At 60.5% G+C, this 25,980-nt stretch overlaps 1 protein-coding gene across 1 annotated transcript in view; it reads left to right on the top strand.

Annotated features, from left to right (window-relative positions):
- ANKRD11 (ankyrin repeat domain 11) overlaps positions 1-25,980 on the top strand; it is a 111,414-nt gene that overhangs the window by 74,892 nt on the left and 10,542 nt on the right. Inside the window, exons 3-8 of the mRNA XM_032195732.1 lie at positions 5,817-5,961; positions 12,229-12,367; positions 22,221-22,391; positions 23,320-23,523; positions 24,994-25,136; positions 25,581-25,728. Coding sequence (XP_032051623.1) covers positions 5,875-5,961; positions 12,229-12,367; positions 22,221-22,391; positions 23,320-23,523; positions 24,994-25,136; positions 25,581-25,728 — 892 coding nt within the window. The 5' untranslated portion in view covers positions 5,817-5,874. The remainder of the gene's footprint in view (positions 1-5,816; positions 5,962-12,228; positions 12,368-22,220; positions 22,392-23,319; positions 23,524-24,993; positions 25,137-25,580; positions 25,729-25,980) is intronic.

The raw sequence follows: 25,980 nt of genomic DNA, 5'->3' as shown, positions 1-25,980 counted from the left end.
GCTGGCCCCAGGCAAGCTGCAGAACCCTCCCGAGCCTCCCGTCCGCAGACGAGCAGCAGCTGGGCTCACGCAGCACTGCTGTGGAGGACGTCAAAGCGCGTGGATTGTGTCCTCCTCCGAGGGGACACCGAGGTTCGGAGAGGTCTGTGGGCACATGGTCAGGCAGGGCAGGAGGTCCTGGACCCGGCAGCTGGCTCGGGCTCAAAAATGTGCGTGTGCATTGGTGGAAATGGTGTGTTCCTGTCCCGCAGCTCGGGGCCGGGGCGGCGAGGCTGGAGAGCCACGCACGGAGCCCGCTGGAGGCCGTGGGAACCCGCGGCCTCCCCGGGTGTCAGAGCAAAATAACATCTTGCCGTTGCGAAACACATCCCTGGCCTCAGCCCGGCCGGTTCCAGGCGAGCCTTTATCCCAGGGAGCACCCAGAGCTGGGCTGTTCCTTACGTTTTTTTACCCAAATAAATCGGAGAACCCACGTGCGTCCCTGCCGGAGGGACCTCCGGGAGAGGTGGGACCGTGGGGCCGCGGTGCTCCTGGCTGCCTGCCCGGCTGCAGGCACGGCTCCTGGCTCCTCTCACTGCTCAGGGTGAGCTGCCTGGCTGGGGCTGCGTTTTTTCCTCCCAGACACGCAAAACCCTTCTTGTGCAGCCTGCTTGGAGTTAGCTCTGCTGGTCGCCGTCGTTACCCCGTGCTGTTTCGTGCAAGTCCTCAGGACTTCGGTTAGGGGAGATGGGTTTGGGCAGCAGCCTCCCTGCGATCACACCAGGACCGTGGGCAGCTCGTGAGCAGCTCCTGCACCACGTGGAGTGGGGCAGCAGGGCCGAATCTGCTCCCACCATCCTGCAGCACCTCCTCCGAGGGTTTCCCACCGCTGCCGATCCTGCTCCGAGACCGCAGCTCGCAGAACCGACTGAAACTACGGGTTTTGTAACCTTGGCCAGAACCCAGCTCATCGGCGGCATCCAGCAATGTAGCAATAGCGAGAGGCAGCTGCACGGAGATAATTGAGGGAAGGGTTTGTGGGAAAAGCTGCTCCCGGAGAAACCGCACGGACAGAGCAGTCGCTTGTGGTTTCGGGCCAGGGCTCGCTTTTATTTCAGCGCCGTGGATCCTGAGAACGGGCCCGTCTGGAATATTCTGAATCCCAGGGAAGCCGGGCAGAGCTTTCCAAACGTAATCTGGTTGAAGAGCAGCACGCGGTGTAACAGCACAGCTCGGGGCTGTCACCGGGGTTGCAGCCCAGTGCCCAGCACTGGGGCTCTCACACAGGACACGTGGGGTTGTGCCTTGAGCTAGGAGGGGTCGTTTTGGGTAGCAAGTTGTGGCCGGAGAACCACTGAGGAGTTCAGCTCCTCAGGACAGGCTCTGAGCATCCTCCTGGCTGAGGCCCTCGGGGTGCGTGTCCACAGACCCACACCGCTCAGCACACTGAGCTTTGGGGCTGCTTTGCTTTATTCAGGGGCCTAAGAAACGCCAGGAATTTACCCTGCAAGTGATCAAAATGCTGATGGCTGCTTTAGTTCTTCTTGCTAGAAGTTCTTCTTGCAGGGACCGCCAGCTGCGAGCAGTTGTGGGCGCATTGGGAGGGGTGACCCCAGTGCCTGGGAGGGGTGACCCCAGTGCCACGGTGGGGCTGGCACGATGCACGTCTGAGAAAGGCAGAAAGAAGGAGGTTATTTATGGTGGGGAGCGGGCACTAGGAGCCAGAAAAGGGACTAAAAGGGGAGAAAAGATGTTCCCTGTGTAAGAACCTGCGAAAAGGAGCAGCATCCCCATCCAAAAGCCAGCACAAGAGGTACTGAGCGTCCCGGGGGCAAGAAGGAGGGAGCTGGGTTGAAGCTGAGGGCTCGGGGGCTTTGGGACCGGGGTGACCCCGATGTGACAGCCGGTGAGCTTGCTTCCAGCCAGCTGCCATCAGAACGGGGGCGATGCCAAGGTCTCGCTGCTTTCCCCGTTGGGCAGTGGCCGCACGGAGCCGCGCACGGCGCTGCGGTGCCTTGTTCATAGCTAACCCGTGCCATCCCCCACGGCGAGGCTGCCAAACGAAACGCACACCTGTGTTTGCACTGCCCGGCTCGCCGGCCTCCTGCTGCCCCCGTGCTCGCCGCGGATGGCAGACGAGCTCGGACTTTACTCTCCCTGCACGGGAGGGCAGCACAAAGCGCGATTGTTCCTCGGCCCGGAAGGCGCGCGAGGCAGCTGGAGGCGCTCGGCACGAACCGTGGGGCCAGGGGGCAGGGGAAGGACCAGCACCGGGCAGCCAGGAGAGCTGAGAGCACATCTGTGGAGCAGCGTGAGCAGTGCTAGGACCGCAGGATGGTGATGGCTTTTGGGCACGCAGCCGGCCCCAGCAGTTCTGGCAGCGCTCGGATCAGAAGGGCGATGGAGAAGCACCGTGAAAGTCCTCGCCTTCTGGTCCCGTCCCCACGCTTCCCAGCAGGTGGAGGTGTCAAAATCTGGATGTGATCTCTTTGAATTGTCACCTTAAGGCGATTTTTAAAGATTTGAGGACACATGTTGTTGTTTTTTTTTGGGGACAGAGTCCTCAAAAGGAGCCTGAGTTTTAAAAATCTCGTGTTTCGACAGGGCTGGTTCCTCTTCCAGCCCTTCCAGCCCAAACAAATGTGTTGGATTTGCGCAAATAACGTCTGCGCCTCTAATTCCCGTCCTTGTGTTGGGAGTTTTTCTGTAGTGGGTAAGAGCCTCCAGCCAGCTTTTTTTCTTATTGTCTGGCATTTGAAGAAGTCGGCACAATCTTCCTTACCCAAGGCTGGCAGGGGATGGGCGAGCTCCAACGCACGGACCCCGGGTGGGAGATTCCTCCTCGTGGCTTCGGCTGGAAGTGGCCGGAGCCCGGCTGAGCTGCACGGGGCTGGCAGGGGGCACAGGGCACGAGGCTGTCCCGGGGCCAGCACCAGGAGCTTTGGCACCGTTTGCATTTTCTCTTGCGTGTCCCCGATACGAGCATTGCTCATCTTTGGCCATGAGGACCTTGACCCGCGTGGCTCTGCTCGCTGTGCTCCCCGGGGGTCTCCCCTCCTGCGGGGCTCGGGGGCGTGTGGGCTGCTCCCATCGCCTCTTCCCAGCGGCTCCCCGCCGCGTCCAGCAGCCGGCACGGCCTCCCCGAGCGCTGCTCCCCGTGGTGCAATGCAGGGGGGGGGGCGGACGGCTCCCCCCCACCCCCTCCTTCCTTTCCCTTTTGGGACCAGTGCTTCTGAGGTCCTCCCCAGACGCCTTTGGTCTCGGTGTGTGGCTTTGGGCTTGGCGTGCCCCGGGCGAACCCAGCAACATTTCCAAGGCTTCCTTGCCCCGAGAAGGGGAGAGGAGCGCGCGGCCGTGCGTGCGTGCCGTGAGACTTCGGGGCTGTACCTGGGGCTGCTGCCCCTCTCCTCGGCGACCCCAAGGGAGACGTGGGGGACTGGGTATCAAAAGCCACTCGCAGGACATTCAGGAAGGGCTGCGAGCGGGTCGGAGGGGCTGTTGGCACCGCGTGCAGCACACGGGGCTCGCACCCTGCCGAAGGTGGAGCGCGGCAGCGCCCTGGCCACCAGCCAGAGGCAAAGAGCTCCTTTGTTTTCCCGGAGAAGTGCGAGGGATTATATTCCGTTGAGCTCACTTGGTCTCCCACTTCTTATTGTGCGGCAGACATGTAATCATCTCGTTCGAGGAGCTTAGTTAATTGTTGACAAAATAGAAGCGGTGGCGATGGGGAGGGAGGCTGGGGGGGTGCTGGGGTTGGCCCAGCTTTGCCGAGGGGGGGTCCGGGGCCGTGCAGCCCCCCAGCCCGGCAGCGCAGCGCTCACCTCCCCGCACCTCCTGCGAGCAGGGAGGCTGCGTCGGTAATTGTTGTGCAAATGCAACGCTCCCTGCAAGCTGTGAACCAGGCCAGGGCTCTGTTTACACGGAGAGGCAGCCAGCTTTCCAAGCGTAATGAGTCAGCTCGCGGAACAGAAGGGGCGCAGAATTAATCTGGCATCCGTCTGGCCTTTTCTCAGCTGAGCAGGTTGCCGGAGCTCCACGTGAAGGGGTGGCTGCCCCGGCTGCAGGGAGCCACGCCGACAGCGAGAGCGGGCAGAGGCTTCGAGAAGGCGCCGGCGGCGTGGGGCTGGGTTTTGGGGTCGGCTGCTGGAGCAGAGCGAGCTCGTGGAGGGCAGAAAGCAGAGCTGTTGGCTTTGAGGCTCCTTGACCGAGTGCGCTTTGATCTCCAGCGCCAGGCTCAAGGCTTTGGAATTTCCACTGCGTGGACTTTGGGTGGCTGCTGGAGCAAATCCCTTGGGGTGGGCGACGGTGGCTCGATGTGATGAGGAGCAGAAATGCGGGGAGGCAGATTTCACCTTGCCTCCTGCTCATGCGAGAGCCAAGGGCTGGGGCTGCTGAATCTCAGCACCGCCTGCAGCAGGGGGACGTGGAGAGGCCTCGGTGCTGCAGGAGGAGGAGGGCGCCCAGCCCCGGGACTCCTCGCGCTGTCTGCGCCGCGCTGCGGGGCTGGGAGGGGGCTGGGAATCGCTTCTGAAATCCCTTTAAAAAAAAAAAAAAAAAAAGCAACAACGCCAAAAAAACCCAACCCACAAAGCAACCCAAAGGGCTCTGCAGGCTGTGAAGCGTAAATGAACCGCCTGAACGACGGCGGGATTTCCAGGGCGCTTCTAAAAGGCAGTGCTGAGCAAAACACTGCTCGGGGGGACCCCCAACGCCCGCCCCCCTGCCTGCTGTCCCCGTGGGGCACCCGGTCCCACATTTGGGGCTGCCCCAGCTCTCTGGGACCCGTGGGGTCCGGGCCGTGGTGCCCAGCCCGAGCAGGAGGCTCCTGCCTTCCCTCTGCCTTCCCTCTGTTTCCCTTCCCTCTGTTTTCCTTCCCTCTCCCCGCCCCCAGGATTCCCAGTCTTGTGATGCCGCCCTGCGTGACTTTGTTCCTGGACAATTTCCTGCAATTGTAGCCGTGCAGAGAGCCAGCCGCTGTTCTCAGAAGTTAATGGGCGCAATGTGCAGCCTCGTCAGGTGGCGATTAGCTGGGGAAGAGTTCCCCAACGCTTGCTCTGCCTCGGTGCGGGCGCAGCCAGAGCCGTGCCGCAGGAGCTGCCGCGGGTCGTGGCGCCGCGCTCCGCTGCCGCACCGCTGCTTTTTAGCCCCTGCTCTCAGGAGAGGAGATATTTTTGTTCACCTAAAAAGGCCTCGCCGGCCTTGGCTGCAGCCCGCCTTTCTGATCCCTGTTCCAGCTCATGCCTCGCTGTATTTCAGCTGTCAGTTGTCTTTTCAGCCCTGTAACCAGGCAACACATGGCAGGAGCCGGGAGCGCTTTGTTACTCCCCGAACCGCCCGTACCTAGGCCAAGGCGCCGCGGCCGCGCCGGTGCGAGGGCGAGGAGCCCGCGGCCCACGGGAGCACTCTGCCTCGGGGCGTTTTTGAACCTCATTCCGAGAAGAAAGCACAGAATTGTGTTTGGGGAGCAGGTTCGGGAATCCGGCGAGGTGCGGAGAGGTGCGGGCGGTGCCGGGGGCTCAGCCGACACAGCCGGGCTCTGTCCCGTCCCGCGGCCGTGCGCTCGGGGCGATGCTGCAGCAGAGGAGCAGGAGGAGGCTGCTCTGTCTGGGCACCGTCCTTTCCAGGCCTCCCTTGCACGTGAAACAAGTTGGGTTTGCAGCGACAGGTCCCAGCCTGCTGCTGCCCGGCGGTGGTTTTACCCGCGTGTAGGTGCTCGGCCGTCCCGCTGCTGCCCGGGGAGAGCTGGGTCCATCCCCCGGGACGTGTCCTGCCTTTCTTTCTCCCCAGTGGATTATCCCTCTGTGATGTCTGACTTGTCTTTTCCTCTCTCCAAACAGACGGTTGATGATGAGGCGATGGCAGCATAAATGAAGATCAAGTAAGGAAGGCAGAACGATGCCCAAGGGTGGGTGTTCTAAAACACCACAGCCAGAAGATTTCTCTCTCAGCAACGACATGGTGGAGAAACAAACGGGGAAAAAGGTAGCGTGGCTTCTTGACTTGCCTTCCTTTGGGGATGCTGCCCCTCGTGCCTGATGTCTTCAAGCCATGCCAGTGTTTCAGATGGCAGCAGCTTGCCTTGGGCTGCTACCACCTGAACCCAGCCTGGTCAGGTCCTGACTGGGCCTGAGAGGAGGCTGCTGAAAGGAGACCTGAGACTAAGGGTAAATACATCCGTGCTTCTCCCCTTCTGTCCCACCCCCCGATGCTCATTTAGTTCCCGACCTGCTCTGTGCCTCCCCTCGCAGCTTTCCCAGGCCCTTCCCAGCGTAGGGGTAGCTCCCGGTAACCACTCAGACCTTAAAACACAAATCTAAGCCCACCCCTTTTGTGTTCTGCTATGGAAACAAACGCCACCCCCTTCCCTTTCACCCCCTTGCTCCCTCTCCTCGGCACTCCCCGGGGAGCGTTTGGCATCCCCGGCCGTGGCGCTGAGCTCTGTCACAGCCACGGTGCCACAGCTCGTGCTCTGCCCCTTCCCCCGGCTCTGACGGGTGCTGCTGGCAGCGCTGCTTCTGTGCTCGGGGCGTGAGGTCGTGTTATTGACAGGAGGAGGGAAATGACAAACAAGCAGCGGGGAAATCCCAGGCAGAAATGCAGGTTTCGAGCACGCTCGTGGCATCGGCCCCGTTCCCCTTTCTGCTGCCGTGCGTGCGTGCAGATCTGCTCTGGGATCCAGGCCGAGGGGTTCACTGCTCCCACCCGGGGAGGCACCTGGAGCCCAGGGAAGGCAGATCCGGGCTTTGTGGTGCCACGTCAGGAGCTTTTTGTGGGCGCAGGTGCGTCGGGAGGGAGCGGATCGGTGGTGCTGTGAGTCAGCGCCCATCCTCCTGCGCCCGCAGCTCGGAGGCCGCGTGTTATTTACGGGCAGGGAGCTGGAGAGATCCTCCGGCAAAATGACTCGGGCACGAATAACATCCTGCTTAACGTCGAAAGGCCTCAGCAGGGATGGGGAGCAGCCCTCCTGCTCCTCGGTTCCGCTCTCAGTAGAGCTCGCAGGGTTTCTCCCCCAGCCCCCGCGGTGCCGTGGCGCAGCGCCTCGCCCCGTGTCCCGCTGGCGCTGGGCTGCGGTGACTCAGGGCGAGAGCACGCGGCCCTCGGCCCCGCCGCTGTACCTGCCTGCCACGGAGGCCACTGCTCTGGATTTATCTCGCCTTTATCAACACTCACAAAAGGCCGAGTTGGCAACTTGGCATGGGGGGGCCCCCAGGCTCTCCTTCACCACCGCCTTAGCGCGGGCACGGGACGGAATTGGCACGCTTGGGCCCTGCCCCTTGGCACCAGAGCCTCCGTGCCTTTCTGCTGGAGAGCTGGGGGCGAGGGCGAGCCCCTCCTGGCTGTCAGGGCCCGGGGGGGCCCCGCTGGTGGCCTCTGCAGCCCGGCGGGGCCTTATAAGGGCTGCTGCTGTGCTCAGCCCTGCCCGGCCCTCAGCCGCCGGCTCCGGCACGGCCCAAAGAGCTGCTGAGAAGTATGCGCGCCTTATATGAGTAATTCCGCGTCTGCCGCGGCTCCGCAGAGCCCCAGCGAGGACGAGAGCCCTCGTCGAAACCATTTCCTGACGTGCCCGGGTCCCACACAGCTCGCTGTGGGCTGCGGCAGGGGATTTCTGTCCTGGGGGGGGAAATGCTTGACGTGCGCCTTCGCTGCAGGCTCGGACTGAACACGGAGCAGGACGGTGCTGGGCCTGGGTTTGGGGTTTGCTCTTTTTCTCCCCCCTTGTCCTGCTTCCAGCAGAGGAAGGGGAGCCTCCCTGCCTGCCTGCCTGCCTGCTGGGGCTCCTGGTGCCGCACAGAGCGCAGGGCACGCGGGTGCTTTGAGCCAGATGTGGGTGAGGCCGAGCAGCCCCCGGTGGCTGGAGGGGACTCGGCTCCCGCCAGCCTCCCCGAAGGAATTCAGATCCAGTCCTCTCCGCGCTGTGAATGCTTTGTTGCAGCCTCAATCGTGACGTGTTCAGACTGCCTGAAACTTCACAAGCCATCCCCTGGTTTTGGAAAGGCCCCCGGGGACGCGGTGGCTCCACCACATCCCACACGTCCTCTTGGTGGCCAGGTGAATTCTGCCCATCCCCACGCATACTGCAGGGCACAAACCCTCCTCTGCTCCCCGGTGGGACTGGCTGGGAAACGACGCTGTGCTGCTGCTGTGTGATGGCAGGGAAGCTCCCAGCATCGCGTGCCTGCTGCACGGCTGCGTGTGCTGGGCACCTCCGGCAGCACGCGTGGTCCTCCCGGCTTCCCGCGTCGCCGCTGCCTCTTGTCCTGCTCGCTGCTGGCTTGTGCAACCTGAAACACTCTCAACTCGTTTTGGAGAACAAAGGGCGCCGGGGATTTCCACGCAAGGCTTTGCATAAGCGGCTGGGATGTGAGTCAGGTTCTGCTGGTGGTGCCGCGAGAGCACAGCACGGGCGCCGCGCTCGGCAGCAGAGGCAGCAGTCCTGCGGGTCTGCAGGCACCGACGGCACCGCTCTGCTGAACGGGCAGAGGAGGAGGAGGCTGCAGGTACCCGGCCCTGCCTGGAAAGCCAGCTGTGGACTCACCACACTTCTCTGCTGGGCGTCCACATTGGCTTGCATGCTGGCTCTCTTACAGAATTTTAATTTAAAAGAGTTACGTGGTTATTTTTGCGCTGAAAACCCAACTTTGGGTAGCCAGGTGGCCTAGAGTGAGCCGTGCATGAGGATAGAAAGTGGTGTTAGTTCATACATGGCACAGATGACCCGAGCAGACTGCGCTGATCAGAGATGTTTGTGTGAAGAGGAGCCAGCACGGTGCTGCTGAGCGCCCTGCCCTCCGCTCCAACGCGTGGCGCCCGGCAGCAATTCGTGGTGCACCCTTTTGCTGTAGCAAGCCAGTCTCGAGGTGGCTCCACGTCGTAACTCCTTGTATTCATACAGTAAATCTTACTAATACCGTAACGTGGCGGTAGGGGATTTCTCCTGAAGTCATGGTCCGCTGTGTCCCCTTTTCAAGGTGTCTTTTCTTAGCACTGACAAAGGGGAACCTGCTCTCGTTGCAGAGCTCTCAGCCGTGCCCCCCGTGCCCCCAGCTCCCTCCCCGGCCACCAGCAAGAGGCACCCGCCCGCCGAGAGCCTGCGTTGCACGTGGGTGCTGCTACTCATTTCTCTGCAGCATCGATTCATTTGGATTTGTTCCTTCCGTGAAACCCGATTCTTGCACCTTTCGGGTGAATCACAGCTTAGCCGAGATGCGAGATGACCTAAAAGTGAAAACGGCTTTTACTCAAGAAAAGAACTGCGTTCTTCGTTACGAGATTGGAAATAATTACAGAAGTAAAGCTTAAAATAAGAAAACGAAAGCAGACATTATCTTCAGGAACGTTCCTCTCCAAGCTGCCTTCATTCCTCCGCGGTGGCTTCGCTGCAACCTCTGCAGGCTGCCTCAGCCGGCCACTGCTTTCCGGGGAGCAAAGTTTGGATCTTCCTTGCTCCGACTAGAATGAAAGCTTACCATCGTGCTGCTGAACAAATTAATCTTCAAAGCGGGGCCGGGACTGCCGCCGCTTCCCTGGTTCCTCGTGGTTAATTCTGCCGGCCTGGCTGGCTCAGCAGCTCTGCGCGTGAGGGCGAATGCAGATGGAGCGCTGCCCGAGCTTGCCCGGCGTTGGGACTCATGCAGCCAGTTCCATTTCCACGCTGGGCTCTCTGCATCTGGGAACGGGTTTTTTGCCCAATTCCCTTCTTCTTTGTCTCTCCTTTAGTGGGGAGTTCTTAACAAGGTTGCAATAACTTTGTAGAATGAGCTGTATGTTTACCTGTGCCATGCTTTTTCTCGTTCCTGAGCGTGCAGAGCTCCCACTCAGCAGTCATGCAGCGAACGACTGACCCGGCTTCTAGTCCCTGCAGCCCCCCCGCCTGCAGGCTCAGGCTTTAGCACCGCAGCAGCGAGCAAAGCCCAGCAGATTGAGGGAGTTTTAGAGCAGGTAGGCTTTAAACAAGTTGTTGCCAGTAACAGTTGGCAGATTTCAGCTTGCTTCTGCCACGCTCCTTTTTGCGCTTTGCTCCTTTGGTCCTTGCAGCCCCCTTGCAGCCTCCCAAGGTGGGCTGCGAGCCTCCCAGGCAGCGGAGGACACGGCGGGTGCGCTCCAGCTGCGCTCCCTTTAAAGGTTACAAACAAAAGAGCCACGTTTTTTGTGCTCAGCACAACTGACCTCTCGCTGGAGTTCTCACCGTGGAGCTGATGTCTGGGAGAAGCGCTCGGAGTCGAGGAAATCCCGCCACGGGGTGCCAGGGGCTGGACTGCATCCTGGCCTCCTGCTGCAAAAGCAGGCAAAAGGTTCGTTTATACTTAAATACCGGGTGGGAAAGGCAGCCTGAAAGGTCCGGGTGAGGAACAGGAGCTACAGACAGCGAGCACAGCTGCCGAGGTGCTCAGCACCACCTGAGAAGCACCAGATGTGATCGGTACCTTTGGAGCCCTCCAGAAGCACCCGCCTCGCTGCGAGCTGCCACCACATGGACCTGGCCGACCAGAGCCATCGGTGTTGGGCACGAGACTCCCAAATTGGCCTCCAGCAGTGGAAGAGGTGCTGGGAGTGCGGGGCTCTGAGCCTGCACTGCACGGCTGCTGCTGCTGCTGCTGCGTGGGCAGCCCCGGTGCTGCGCCCTTGTCCCAGCCCTGCCTGGCAGGGGTAGAGGTGCTGGGCTGGGGAATCCTGGAAGTGCCGTGGCAGTTTCTGAGGTGCACGCTGGGGCCGTGCCCTCGCTGTTGTTGCCACCCAGAGAAGGCAGCTCAGCACCACTGCTGCCTGGGTGCTGAGCCGGGGATGCGCAGCGCAGCGTTGCTGTCGGAGCTTGCGTTGAATTGGGGAGGAAAAGGGCAAATTGGCCTCCTTGCATCGAGGCATTCCTGGAAGGTGGTCGGTGGGAGGGCTGGCTGTGGGCTTCAGATTGATGAGGAGGAATTTGGGGAGGGGCTGCGGAGAGGCCGACCTCTCCCCATTCTCTCTGGGTTCTGGCTGCGAGCCGCTGCCGCTCCCTGGCCTCGTTGCCCTGCCCGAGCTGCTCGGGACTGGTGAGAGCAGCGGTGCGCAGCCGGCACCTTCGTGGTGCAAACCTAGTTTTGTCCAGGTCAGAAAAAATCAGACAACAGCACTGGAGCACATGGTGTTCAGATGCAACCTGGGGCAGCTGCGTGAGGAAGAGGAGGAGGACGGGCGGTGGCGGTGCCTGCGGTGGAGCGTGCCCGGCTCCAGCCCCGCCAGCCGCTCCGCCAGCAGGAATCGGGCTGCTGAGCTCTCAGCTAGGTCCCTTTAGCTTGCTTTACCAAAAAAGGGATTCCCAGCCCCATTTTTTCAGGCCTTAGCGTTGCACTGGAACGTGGATGAGGAGGCTGAGCGTTGCGAGTGCAGCCGAGGAGGAGGAAGGAGCGATGTGTGCGGTGACGCCGTGGCCTCGTGAAGGCTGACGCAGGAGCCACCTGCCAGGAGTCGGCTGCAGGCGGCCTGGCCGGCGTCTCCAAATGCAGGAATTTCTGTCAGCTGCCAGCGATGCTCTTGTATGATCCGAAACATTAAGGTTCTTTATTTCATCTAACTTCGTACCTAGAGCCTGGGGTCGAGGTTTTGTTTGAAATCACGGAAACCGCTCGGTTTGGCCTCGCTTTTAGGGCAGCGGCACAGGGGTGAAACTGGGAGCGGATGCCTGAGCGGATAGCTTCTGAAATGCAAAAGCTGCAACTGCGTGACTTCGTCTGTGTGCGTTCTCAGCGCGTGGAGCCCCAGAAGTTTCAGTTCTGCACCAGCTTTCTCACTGCTCCCCCGCCGCCTGCGTCGCTTCCCGCGCCTTTGTGCGCGCTCGCGGTGGCTTTGTGCTCGAGGTAGCTTTTCCTCTTAAAATCCCAGTAGGGAGAAGCTTAGCATTAAGCAGCTAAATCCTTCAACCTGTGCTGCCCTCCCTTCAGAAGCGGGTTTACCTGCTGGGGGGCTCAGAGCAGTGCCTCAGCCACCACAAACCATTTTTTGGTCTCGATGAGTGGGTAGAGGATGGGGCTGGCAGTGCTGGCTGCTGTGCCAGCCCTCGGTGCCCCTTCCTCCCTCTCCCTTCCAGAGGACAAAAGCCATTTCTTTCCCCTGTGGCCTCAGGGGGGCTCGTTTCTGCTGCATGCACACCCCCAGCCCTGCGGGAAGGGGAGGAAAAGTGTGTCAGGAGGTTGGGGTGGCAGTCAGCCCCTCCACAGTCCGGGGAAGGCGCTCGCTAACACTGCTAACCTGCTGTCTGCTTTCTCTTCCCAGGATAAAGATAAAGTTTCTCTAACCAAGACTCCCAAGTTGGACCGGAGCGATGGCGGCAAAGAGGTGAAAGAGAGGGCCACGAAGCGCAAGTTGCCTTTCACTGTCGGAACAAATGGAGATCAAAAGGACTCAGATACAGGTACAGGAAGCGCAAACCCCGCCGTGGAGACGGGAGCAGTGGGGCTGGTGGGATGCCCGTGGCACCCGACGTTCACCCGTCCGTACTGGAGCGCTGCTCCACACCTCCTGCGGTTCTGTAACCAGAGGAAAAGGTGCTGAGCAAGAGGAGAGCTCCTGAGATGTCAGGAGCTGAGCGGATCTGGGCCCTCGTGTTCTCAGTAACACACCTAACGGCACCGGGGATGGCTTCTGGGGGGGGCAGAAACCCCATCCTGGGCTGGTGGTCAGCTCTCTGCTGGTTCTCCCTAACCCAGCTGGTGAGCTGTGGCTCCAGCTGGCTGAGGAGCAGCACTGAGCCTTGCAGTGCGAGCTTGGAAATCAGGGCACAAAGCTGAGCTCCCTCTAAAAGCAAAAAAAAACCCAGTTTCCTCCAGTTTGGAAGCTGGGAGGGCAAATTTGGGAAGGTCCCGAGCGCTGTCGTGGCCGCGCAGCTCCCGCACTGGGCAGCGAGGACACGCGGTGGTGGCGGTGCGTCCTCGGGGCTGGCCGAGTGGTAATTCTCCTGCCAGCTGCTGAACTCCGTGTCCTGAGAGAAAGCTTCAAAAGCTGAATTTGCAGAGCTGAACGCCAGCTGAATGACATTTGTCCGCGTGGAGCATCACGGCGGTGTTCTTGGTGTGCGGATGGGCGAGAGCATCACGGGGTGAATACGCCGCAGTGTGAGGCTGTGGGATGAAGGGCAGCCCCCAGCCCTCTGGGACCAGAGGGAGCCTGGGCTGGGGGCCCCCAGCTCACCCCCCAGGGATGCGCAGGGGCACAGGGAGGTTTTTGGGTGGGGTTGGCTCCGGTGCACAGCGCACTGTGCTCCCTGGGTGCGTGCAGGAGCTTTGCCTCTGGGTGCTGGGGCACGGCAGCGCTGATGTGGTTTCTGAACCATGTGCAGCACTCAGTGGAGATTTGAAACCCAAACTCACTTCATGAAGGGCTGCCTGGCCCTTGCGGTCACCGGGATGTCACGGCCAGGCTCTGCCAGCCTGCTTCCTAGGGGACCAGCAGCAGGTGTCTGCTGTGCAGAGGGCTCGGGGCTCCTTCTGGCTGTGGCAGTGTTAGAAATGGTGCTGCCGGAGGCATCAAGAAGGAAAAAATGGAGAAGGAGCAGGCGGGCAGGGACAGCCCGGTGCTGCTACCAGGAGAGGGTCGTGTCAGATGCATCTTCCCCGTCCCCTCCGGGGCTCGGCCGAGCCGTGGGCAGGGGAGCTGGGCTCAAAGGCACGTGAGAGACAAACGGGGGCTCGATAGAGGCTGGCAAGGTGTGGGCGAGTCATCAGCAGCCGATTTGGTCGAGACCAGAGAGAGGAAGTGACTCAGCCCCTGGCGAGGAGATAGCGGCGGGGAGCTGCAGATGCACGGCACGCAGAGCCAGGCCGATGCTGAGCAGGAGCTGCTTGCTCTGCTCCGAGGTCTTTTCCTCCAGGATCCAGATGCCTGAGGTGGGAGAGGCTCCGCGGCACCGTGCTGCCCTCTGGCACCACCCTGCTGTGACCGTGGGGTCCTTCTCCTCCTCGGATGGGCTCGAGGAGGGCTTTCCCTCAGGGGAGAGGCCTGTTTGTGGCTGCACAAGGGTTGCCCACCTCACACGGGGCCGGAGAGGTGCCCCCAAGCCTGTGTGGGGTCAGTCAGTGTCCCACAGCACCCCCCAGCCACGTCCTGCTGGCACACAGCTGGAGGACGAAGGACAAAGCTTTGGTCTCGAGCAAGGGAGCTGCACCCCGCTGCCCCGAGCAGGGGCTGCTTTTTCTCTTCCCTTCCTAAACTTCGATTTCAGTCGCTGTGAGAAGTGGGATTGCAACATCAGCCCTGGCCGTGCCCGTTGTGGGGCTGACCGTGGAGGATTTGTGCAACGCAGCTGCATTTCCTGGGCCTCCGCACGCGGGCTTTTGTGTTTGCCTGAGGACGCTTTCACTGGGCTGCTCCACAGCCACGTGAAATTCAGCTGTAAGGATGTGGGAACCGGGAGAGGGCTCTTTTGCCTACTGTAGGATTTTTTTTTCCCCCTCTTTAAATGTTTAAGCACTACCGTGAAGCCTTGCCTGGGTTTCCTGCAGCGGCTCGACTGCCCTAGCACTGTGCAGCCACTGTCCTTGTGGGGGAAAAAATTTTACATGAGTCTTTAAGCCTCCAGAATGCATGTTTCAGATCCAGCTCTGTGGGAGCAGCATCTCCTGCCTTCCTCCTCTCCCCTCGTGCAGCATCTCCCCGCATCCAGACAGCGCCGAGAGCCTACGTGCTGCCTGGCAGCAGCCAGACGAGCGCAGCCAGCTTCTCCCCAGCACTTCCAGCAGCCTGGGAGGCTTCGTGCAGCTCCTCGTTTCTGCGCCGTGCCGAAAGGAGGTTAGACATTAAAATAAACACGCACCAAAAAAAAACCCCACAGTTATGGATGTGCAGGGTGCCAGAGTCCGTAGTGGGGTGCTGGTTGGACCCGGTGGTCGTGAAGGTCTCTTCCAGCCCTAGTGATTCTGTGATTCTGTGTCAGCCGTAGTGGGGACGGCCTCTTTAGCTTGATTTCGGGCTGTCGCTCGAGTCCCTCGGCTTCCTGTAGGGTGGAGCTGTGGTCTCCGGGCTTTTAGTCATCGTGGGGGAGAGGTCGGGCTTCAGAAAAATCTCCAGGGCGCTTTGAGTTAATTTTGGCTTCCGCGAGCTCTCTGGGGGGCTGGAAAGACCTGGGTGAGGTTGGGTGTGCGGGGCTGTGCTGCTCCCCCTGGGTGACCCCCGGGGAGGGGAGGCAGGCGCTGGGCCTTAGGGTGCCCCTTAGGGTGCTGCTGGTTCCTGGTGCCTCCAGCCCCGCTGCCTCCACGCTGCCCCTTGGGCCAGGGCAACACCTCTGGGGCAGGTTTCGCACATTTGCTGGCAGACTCAGAGCACGGGTTTGCCCAGATCGTGTCCAAACCCTGCCATTGCTAAATAACACCCAGATTTGAATCCACTCACTCAAAATCACAGGCGGAGGAGCCGTCCTGTGCCTGTGCTCGCTGGTGCAGCCGTGCACTGAGTGCAGCGTGCGCTGCTCCGTGTGGGAGCGCATCACGGCTGAGCTGCGCAGCCCTGGCCTCAGCGGCGTTGCTGCAGAAACAAATGCCTCACTTTTAAAGTTCCCCGAACACCAGAGAAATTCTAATTTTGAACCGTTTGGTCACGCAGACTTCGGTTTCTCTGGCAGCTCTCGTGCTGGAGCCGAGGGCTTTGCACAGCTGAGCTCTCCTCAACACCTCCTGCAGGGGGAACAAGGGCAGCCAGCGGTGGAGGGAGGACAGGAGGGGTTTGTGGGGGCAGAAGGGGTTTGAGGGGGCAAGAGGGGACTTGGGGAAGCAGGAGGGGACTTGGGGAAGCAGGAGAGGAGGGTGCAGGGGCCGGAGGGGTGCCGGGGCAGGAGGGATTCTGTATTCCTCATTGCTGCCTCCAGCGCAGCTCCCGCTGCTTCCAGCTCCTGGCCAGGCTGGGAGGGGTGGACGCCGTGTGGTTTGGTAGTGCTGTGGCTTTGGGTCATGGGATTTCTGAGCACCACTTGGTGTTGGTGTTGGTGTTGTTACTGGGGTATGAGCTGAAGCAAGCGGCACCACAGGCAGTGCTGGTGGGGACGGGGATGGCACGGCGTGGGTCGGGGTCCCGGTGCGGTGCCGGGCACGGAGCAGGAGGTGGCTCCTGCCCTGGAGGAGGGGGGCAGCAGCAGGTTGGGTTCCCTCCCGTGCTATCAGGGTTAAAATCAGTGCCATCAGCCTCGGCTGTGGTCTGGTGGCATTCGGCCTCGGCTGTGGTCTGGTGGCATTTGGCGTCTCGGCTTTGTGGGATGGGGGAGCACGGGCAGAGGGCGGGTGCGGAGAGTGTGGGCTGAGAGGCCCCGGAGCAAACAGCCCCTTCAGCTGCATCCGTCCCCTTCAAAACCCAGACACGAAAGCAGCATCGTGCTCCCGAGGTCCTGAAGAACGAGGTAGGGTCCTCCTGCTGGAGGCAGAGCCCCACCAGCACCATCCCATGATGGAGGGTGGCTGCGGGTCGTGGTAGCGGCGAGCATGAGCGCAGGATCTGGCCTCGGAGCCTCCTTGGTGCTGATGAGAGCAGGGTACGTGGTGCTAATTACCGGGCTAACAAGCCTGATCACCTGGGTTATCAGCCGAGCCAACCCTCCCGCTCCATCCCTCCTGGACGTGGCGCTGGGCTGGCGAGGGGATCCGTGAGAAGCGAATCGCTGGCGGCTTCCGAAACGCATCTGCGTCCCCAGGCGCTGTTTGTGTGCGCCTCTGTGGCTGGCTTCGGGCGGATGTGTGCAGCTGGGGGGGGACTCGAATGGGCTGCGCTGCATCGGGCCTTTCTTCGGCTGCATAATTTCAGCCCTTTTACTAAAATAGTCGAGAAACTGTTCTCACCTAGCAACCGGGGAGAGAGTGAATGTCAGAGCTTCTCCGCTTCTCGCTGGCTCCATAATGCCGGCACAGTGCGCCGGGGCTGGCACACAGCAGCCTTCAGATCACCCTTAGAAACTCCCCGTGTGCAGCAGCCATCTGGGAGGTGCCGTGCGGGAAAGCAGGTCGCTCGATGATGGGAGCTGCCATAAATCTCCCTCCTCCCCCCGCCTCACCTCCTTAGCATGCAGAGGGAGAGGCTGCAGTGTGCTGGGTCTCTGTGAACCCAAAATCTATCAATGATGGCTTTTTCTCTAATACAAGAGCTTTTATCAGTGCTGTCTGCGGAGCGTCCTGCCCCCCGCTCCCGGAGGGGGGCTGCGCGGGCGAGCCTTCCTCCCCTCCTGCTCCTCCTCCTCCTCCTCCTCCGGTTCTTTCGGCCTCGTGGGAAATGGAAAGCGTGGACCTGAATTCTCCCTCGGAATTACTGCTGTTTAACACGGAGATTGCTCTAGCTGATAGAAGCCCCGGGGGTGAAGCCTGTCAGCCGATGGCCACCCCAAAAGCTGCGTTGACCCCCGTCTGCGTGGTCTGGGGCTGGGGGTGAGGGCTGCTGTTTGGGTGGCCGGCTATCTGGGGCATGGCATTAAACCTCTCTGCCTGAGCGATGCTCTTAAAGCTGCCGAGGCCACTGGGGGCAGGGCCTGCAGCTGCTCCATCACCGGTGAGCTGGGGCTGGGCACTGGGGGTCCCTCTCCATCCTTGGGGCACCCCCCTGCCGTGCTGCCAAAGCAGACCCTGCTATGGTTTTCCCTCTCAGCTCCCTCTTGGCTTCCACGTGGCTGCCGTGCCACATCCCCTCCCGTCTCTACCCGGGGATGTTCACACTGCAGGGGCTGCAGCACGTGCGTGAGCTCCCTGGTGCAGAACCTGCCTCCTGCCTGCGTCGGATGAACCCAAATACCGGGTTCCTCTGCTCACAAACCACTCACTATGGTTTCGGTGCCTTTGTGCCCACCCTGCTGCCCTCCTGCTGCCACCTCTCACTGATCTGCCCGTGCCACTGCTGTTCAGCCTGCTGCTGTCCTCCCCGTGCTGCGTGCCGGTCCTCAACTCCCGGGGCACCGCTCACACCACGCCGCCTTTCGCTCTGCCCACAGACTCAGGAAGCCCTCTCTGCTCGTGCTCAGCTGCCAGCAGCGTGCAGAGCCCGGGCGTGCAGCGTGCGAGCAGGGCTCTGGGTACAGAAGGTGTCTGCGTGCTCCGGCTCGGCGCTGCCCGTGCGGGGCCAGGCTGCTTCCCCTCGCTGGAGCTGGCGTGCGCCGAAACATCTTGTGCCCTGTGACTTCTGCAGTAGAAATGAGTCACTCTTACGCATGCCAGGCTGTGGATCAGGAAGGCAGAGGCTCGTGCGGTCTCTCGGGGGTGCAATGCAGTCTCCGCTGCTGTCTGTGCCGTTCTAATTTATTCTCATTGATCTGCTGTTTGTGTGCTCGCTCCGTGAATAAACTCCCAAATCCCGACCCGGGAGCGAGCCGGCCGGCAGCGTCCCCGCGCAGCGCTCAGCTCTGCGTCCCGAGCTGCTTATTTGGAAATGGTATTTTTCCTCCGGGTGCCACCTTATTTGCCTGTGCTGTCATGCCGGAGCCGTTCACACGGATGCTTTTTGCATTACAGGGTGCCACACACGGCAGTGGGGAGCGGGAGCTCGGCTGCAGCTCTCCGCGACGCCTGCACCGCGCGGCGCGCCAGCCAGCAACCTGCGAAGGTTTTCCCCTCGCACCGCTCCCGTCTGGCTCCCGGCCTCGTCCTCGCTCCCCTTCCTTCTGGGGCCGAGGCTCAGCCCTGGCTTTGCACCCCCCGTGGAGGCAGCGCCAGCGTTGCGTGACCTGGAGCTTAATTCGGACACGGGAGCCACCCGCGGGGCTTTGTCCTGGAAGGGCGCGCAGCAGAGCGGCGTTTGTAGCCCGGGAACAAGGAGCAGTTCCCCGGCTGAGCCTTGGCCCTGTGACGGAGAGAGAAGCAGGCAGCAAGGAGCTGATCTCAAAACGGGTCCCTGGTGGCAGGGCTCGTGCAGAGCCCTCCGTGCTCACCCCTCCGGCAGGGCACACGCGTGGTGCCGCTGCTCGCACGGCCCTGCGCTCTGCCTCTTGGGGGGGGGCTGCCCTGCACTGCCTTTCCCAGCCTTAGCACAGCCTCGCTGAGGGGTTTCAGTGCCAAACGTTTGACTCCTGCTTGCTGAGGTGTGAGTTTCCCTCGGCTTGCTCCACGCTGCTGCAGGGCGCTGCAGAGAAGCGCTTACTGCGGGGAGCAGCCTGCAGGAGCCACTGACGCCCGGAGCTTGTGAGCAGAGGTCTTCGTGCAGGGTCCCCACGGACTCCTGGTGACAGCCAGGCTCTGAGTGAAGATTTCCAGGCTGAAATAAAGCGGGCTTGCAGCAGGGCAGGGCCAGGGAGGGCTGCTGAGGGCTGTGTCACTGAGCGGGGCCACGTCCTGCATTCCTGCTGCCCCCGAGGCTGGCTGGGTGCTGCTGGAGCATCGCCTCGGGGTCGTTTCTCGGGGAGCACCACCAGGAGGAGGAGACAGGGAGCAGGGAGGGATCCCCTGGTGCCCCCGTGGTGCCTCCACCCCACAGGGCACCGTGCTCGAGCCCAGCTCCTCGGCTGCTGCCTCAGCCCTCGGCACGGCGCGAGCAAGCGGGAGCGCAGCGATCGCTCTCCGGTTTATTTCTGTCGCCTGGATCACGTGGCTTTAATGCTAAATGTTGTGTGGAGGAGGACGATTCTGCAACTGTGGAGCTAACAGGAGTTTAGAGGTTTGGGGTTGAACTTCGGAGTCGTTTTTTGGAAATGGCAGGCTCCTGCTGACAACCCGCAGCCCCCGGCGTTGCTGTTCTGCCCGGGACTCCCCTGCACACCCACACGGCCCCTGCCCCATGGGGCCCTTACACGAGTTGTATGTGTGTAAGGTGTGCCCCGTGCTGTGGCAGGGCTGGATGTGGCCAGGACCTTTGCCACTGCTGGGATCAGACAGGGGCTGGCGGCACACACGGCTCAGCCGCGGGGCTCGGGGAGCTGCCCGGGCTGCCTGGTTTCCTCCCCGTAAGCACGTTGGGTTTAATTTTATTGTAAGCCATTCAAAAGCTATCCACTTGCCTGTGATCTGATTTCATCTCTAGCTCTGCTACCACTGCCAGGGTGACCGAAAGGTGGCTGTGGAGGATCAGGTGGGGGTTCTCCCTCGGTGCCTGCGCGCGTGGAGGCGCGGTGCGTGCCGGCTGGGGCCAGGGCGGCCTCGGGTGCTGCTGACCGGCCCCGCTGGTGTCTGGACCCTGCACCCAAGGGTGCCATGAGAGCCTGGGCACTGCATGGCACCTGCAAGCACCCAGGGGCCAGCAAAGACACGGGTGGCTGATGTAAGCAGAGCCTGGAGTTGTGCAACCGGCTGGTTTCCGTAGCGAAGCGGCTCCCAGTTAGCGCGGTTCAGGTGCGTGGCTGGCGACTGGCGTGGGCCCAAGGCTGTTCCTGGTGCTGGGCTCCAGGGGATGACGTGGGGCAGCCGCGTTGTGGCTCCAGGGGGAGGTTTGGCACTTGTGTTCATGCCCAAACCCTGCTGGCTGCCTCCATCCAAACCGGGGGTGTGGGTGGGGACGGGCTCACCGTGCAAGGAGCCTGCACGCAGCTGACGTGAGTGGTGAGCTCTGCTCCAGGCACTGCGTCCCCGTTACACCACGGCAGGGGCACAGAGGAGGTGTGAGCGTGGTTTGCTCTGGCGTGGTGGCTGTGATGGAGGGGAGGGAGTGCAGGAAACGGGAAGCTCCTGCCCGTGAGGCTGAGGTGGTGGCACAGGAGGTCTGGGGTATTTGGGCTCAGTGGTTTGGACTCTGTGCCTAAAAACAGAGAGTGAGAAACGTGCAGCAGCGTGAGTTCCCATCCAAGCTACTCGGGGTTGAAGCCCTGTAAATTGGAGAGGGTTATCAGGCATGTACTTGTCTGCAGATGCTGCTTTGAGACTCCTGTGTCCCACCACTAACATTTCCTGGGATTCTCAAAACACCTCCAGCTCAGTGATGAGCGTGTTTAGATTCAGACTTCCACGCAGAGGACACGCAGCCACGAGCTCCCTCACCGACCGACCCGGTGCGGCGTTGTGCTGCTCAGGGTTCTCCAGCAGCATCTGAGCAGCCCTGGCTCGAGCCCACGATGTTTGAACCAGGACCTGCTCACCTGCACCGACAACTTCTGCACGTGTGGCCCCTGTGAATGCTGTTCCCGGCCCTCTGCACGCAGCAGGAGCCCCGCAGCCAGCCTGGCTGGGAGCGAGCTGTGCCAGCGCTTAGAAATCGACGGGAGCAGCGTTGGATTTTCCGCTCACACGCACCGTATCTTCCTTATGCTTTTTTGTGGGTTTAGGACAGTTGCCTGGTAGGAGGCACGCAGCTCGGCTCCTTGGCAAGGGATCACGGTGCTGCTCTGCAGATCCATTTGCTGTCTCTTTGCTTGGCTGGCTCCGCGAAAGGAAACTTTCGTTTTTGTTTCCTGAGCTGACACCTTGGAACTCGGGGACGCGTCCCCGCAGCGGTGCTGAGCAGCGTGCGGCAGCTCGCCGGGCAGGAGCACCGGGAAGGGCTGCCAGCCCTCCTTGCAGGGGGAAAAGAACTGAGATTTGCATCGAGAAAACTGGGAAATGCTTTAAAGAGTCGAGCTGCTCGTGGGGCTTTGGCGTGTGGGCCAGCAGGGCTGGCAGAGGCAGCGTGGTGCTCACCCCTGGCTGTTTTGGGAAGGATGCAGCCGAGCAGCGTGTCGGCTAGGGGTGTGAGCAGCGTGCCAGGGGCCCTGGGGAGGAGAGGACAGGTCCCCAGCTCCGTCCTGGCAGGGCTCGGTCTGTGCCCATGGCTCGGGTGCAAAGTCCTTGTGCTGCAGGGGTGAGGTGGCAGCGTTGCGGAGCTGTCAGCCCCTATCTCGTTAGCACTCTCTGTTGATGCTTTTAGATGCCTCCAGTTCAGTCCATGCTGTGGTGGCATAAGGCTGCGTACGCTCCCCGAAGCACCATGGCATGAAATGGAGGCTCCTAGAAGCAGGATGGAAGGTACAGTACCGGCGGTGGCCCCACCACGGAGTCGTTTCCTCTGCCCCTTGTGCTGCTGTTTGCCGGGGGGAGAAGGGAGCGGGGCAGAGCCCCCAGGAGCCCGCACCAGGAGAGGCTGCGGTGGAGGCGGTGCTGCTCCTGCCCCAGGTCTGTCCTGTCCCATCCCGTCCCGTCCCATCCCGATGCATGGTACCAGAGCTGGTGGGCAGCAGGAGAGGGTGCCAGCGCTCCCAGTGCAGGGACGCGTCCTTCACCAGAGGCTTTTTTATCCGTGAGAGACCGGGACGGACTTGGAGAGCTGTGAGCGCTCTGCTCGGAAAGGAGCGTGGTTCCCGGGCGCCGCGATGCTCACGGGTTGTGTTTTTGTGTCTCGTTGCATCACAGAAAAGCAGGGTCCAGAGCGGAAGAGGATTAAAAAGGAGCCCGCCACGAGAAAGCCTGGCTTGCTGTTTGGAATGGGCCTTTCAGGAATCCGGGCAGGCTACCCGCTCTCCGAGCGCCAGCAAGTCGCTCTTCTCATGCAGATGACAGCCGAGGAGTCTGCAAACAGCCCAGGTGAGCGTGGGGCCAGCCCCGTGCTGCTGCCTCGGGGAGATGCTGCTCGGGGCGAGCTCTCTCCTGCCTGTTTCTGCCCCCTGTGCGAGCCCTGGTGGACATCTCCTGCTCCAAAGCAGCGAGCAGCGTGGCACAGCTGGGTGCAGGAGGGCGGCTGCGCTGCTGCCAGGGTCTGCCAGGCTCCGGGGTGCTGGGTGTGGGAGGGAGCGGTGTGAACCGAGGCAAAACAGCAGCCTCTGGTCTTTCCGTGTTCCTTCTGGGGAGAAGGATAAGGCTGATGAGAGCCAGCGCACACTGTAACGTGAGATGCAGAGCAGCTGGAATGTGTTTACCATGGATTTGGGATTTGGGTAATTTTTATCTGTTGCGTGACCCCCCCCTCTGGGGTTTTTAGAGGCGCAGCGTGCTGTCCGTGTGTGTACATCTGCGTCCTACACACACACGCTGCAGCTTTTAGCCGCCTGTTTTGTTGTTCTTAACGCAAATCTAGCTGCTTATGTTGCTCTTACTTGAAAACCAGCAAAAAGCTGTGTAGTCTTCAGAGCATTCAGCTGTTCCCAGAAAATGTGCTCCCCTCCCAAGGCTGTCAGACCTCACATGCGCTTGGTAAAAGGCCGCTTCCCTTAGGAAATGAGGTTTTAGGGTAAGGAGCTGCATTGTCTACTCCTAAATCATGGGATTGCCTACAGTCTTTGCAAGGACTGCAGTTCTCTCCAGCGGGCTTTGGCAGCCTGCAATTAATATCTGTATTACACACACACAGGCTTTCCTCTGTCTTCACATCAACTTCAGAGGCTGTTAACTCTCGGTGCCTTCTGGAGAGCGTTTTGGTGGAGAGGCGAGATGAAACGCGTTGCAACAGCTCCCTCTAAGGGTTTGCATCTTGCTCTGAGCTGCGCTTCCTGACTCTGTTCTCTCCTCCTCGCAGTTGACACAACACCAAAGCATCCCTCTCAGTCCACAGTTTGTCAGAAGGGAACTCCTAACTCTGCCTCCAAAACCAAAGATAAAGTAAATAAGAGAAACGAGCGAGGAGAGACTCGGCTGCATCGAGCTGCCATCCGAGGAGATGCCCGGCGCATCAAGGAGCTCATCATCGAGGGTGCGGATGTCAATGTGAAAGACTTTGCAGGTAAGCAGCCCCGCACCAGGAGCTCTGAGCTTTGCCCTCGGGTTGGATGTGCCACCCACAGAGTGGCTCCTGCCAGGGGAAGCTGTTTCCTTACCACACAGGTTCGCTACTTGGAAAGGAGAGATTAACCAAAACCAATGAATTTGCCTGTAGGGGAGGAAAACGTCTTGCTGTCCTTTAAAAAAAGGAAACTACAGATTTCTAAGAGTAAAAAATCTTTGGAAAACATCCGCTGCTGTGTTGGAACTCAGCAGCTGAAGTCTCAGGGCTGTCCTGGCTGCACCCACCCTGCTCCTGCCGGGCTGGGGGTGCGGATCCCTGCTCCCCCCGGGGCTCTCGTGGCTCCGTGCTCTGCAGCGGGACCGGGACCCTCTGGGCCATTTCTTGTTCCACACACGTGATGCCTGAGAAGTCTGGAGGAGGATTTGCAAAGGCTGTTTTAGCTCTTTTTTTTTTTTTTTTACTTAAAACGTTAACAAACGTGCATAAAGACATGAAAACATTGGGTTTGTGGAGTCGGTGATCCGGAATCAAATGGTGATGCTGTCAGCTGCCTGGGTTTAAATACTGAATGTGGGGTGCTGCTGAGAGGAACCACGCTGCTCCTGCACTAACGAGGGGGCTAAATTAGCACGAGGCAGCCTCTCTTCCGGCACGTCCGAGAGCTCGGCTTTGCTCTTTGCTGTTCCCTTTGCACGATTTTTTGGCTATAAATAGCTGTGCGTGTTCCTCTGCCTGGGTGATTAATGCCAGCGCTAGACGGAGGTATCAGCTGTGATTAATTCCGGGCACAGGTGCCCCCTGCTCGTGCTCCCGGTGAAGGTAACGGGCGCGCTCCCACGGCGCTATCAGCAAAACACCCAAGGAGCCGCGCGCCTTTGCTGGGAAACTTCAAAACAGCTCCTGCTTAAAAATAGTCTGTTTGAACATGATAAAATACTGCATCCCGTGTTCTTCAGGGGTTTGTTTGAGAACGAGAGCCGCTGTTACTGTGGAGATGGGCTGTTTGGTTTCTCTCCGAGATCAGGGCCTGTTTTTTGGTGGCATGGCTGCTTGCTTTGGAAAGCACACGGAAAATATTTGTTAGGTCTGTGTGGGGGATGCTTCGGGGCAGTGTCTGTAGCTCGGAACTCAGCCCTGCTGTAGGAGGCCGTGTTTCTCTTCCAGACAAGTTGGAAGGGGAAGGGATTTGAGACCTGGCTCCCACGTGGCATCAGCAAGCCTCCCAATTTCCTAGCCAGAACTTTGCCCTTGGGTTTGCCAGGGCTGTGCCATTTCTAGCAGGCGGTCTGACTGCCCATGGTGCACCCCAAGGGGAAGGTGGGGCTGGTCCTGCAGAGCTCCCCGAGCTGCAGGGCCGGGCTGCAGGCTCCTGGCGCAGGCAGCCGTGGTGGATGGAAGTTGCTTTTCTCTGTCTCTGACCCTCTCCATGAAGGTGATGCCCACCTCTCGGTGTCTGTTTGCTTGCAGGCTGGACGGCGTTGCACGAGGCATGCAACCGGGGATACTACGACGTGGCAAAGCAGTTGCTGGCTGCAGGCGCAGAAGTCAACACCAAGGGGTTGGACGACGACACCCCGCTGCACGACGCAGCCAACAACGGGCACTTCAAGGTTGGTTGTGGCTGGATTCCACGGCTCTCTTTCAATGACCTTTTCCTTCTCGTGTGCCAAGCAGCCACCTGTGCAAATGCAGAGATTCTGGTTGTTTTGTTATGGTTTGCTGCTGATAGCCGTGTAGTGGTGAGAACCTCCTGCCCCCGTACTGCTCAGCATTGTACTTGCACAAGAGATCGTTCTGGAGCACAGGGAGAGTGCATGGCTTTGCAGCTGGTTCTTCTCTGTGTTTTCCTGCCCAAATTGATTCACGTTGCTGGCTTTTGTCTTCTTACCGATGCCTGTTAGTGCCACAGGGCTTGTCCTGTGACTGACAGCAGGCTGCTCTCCAGCTTGAGCATGTCCCCTTTTTGTTTTGTTATATGTGAAAGATTACCAAAAACACCCCAACAGATTCAGTACATCTTTACAAACACTTAAAGTCTCTATTTCCGTTTCCAGGTGGTGAAATTGTTGTTGCATTATGGAGGGAATCCTCATCAAAGCAACAGGAAGGGGGAGACACCTTTAAAAGTAGCTAATTCTCCCACCATGGTCAATCTGCTCCTGGGGAAGACGACGTACCCCTCCAGCGAAGAGAGCTCAACAGGTGAGGCTGACTTTTTTGTGCACGTAGGAGCGATGTCTGTGGCCTGCAGCTGTCTGTTAATACAGAGACGTTAGGAGGACAGGGAATTTAGGCTGTTTTCAGAGTATCTGCACGCTGCTGTCACAGTCAGGAGCCCAGCTGTAGCTGCACTGCAGGCGCCTGCCCCGCGCCGGTGCCGCTGTTGTGCCTGAGCCAGGTGGGAAACATCACAGGCTTCATTAGTGCTAATTGGAGGAAACGTTCCTGTCTTAT

Source organism: Aythya fuligula, chromosome 12 (genome assembly GCF_009819795.1).
Source record: "Aythya fuligula isolate bAytFul2 chromosome 12, bAytFul2.pri, whole genome shotgun sequence".
NCBI classification, from domain to species: domain Eukaryota; kingdom Metazoa; phylum Chordata; class Aves; order Anseriformes; family Anatidae; genus Aythya; species Aythya fuligula.
The sequence above is the reverse complement of the archived record's forward strand: the minus strand, read 5'-3'. Positions and strand labels throughout refer to the sequence as shown.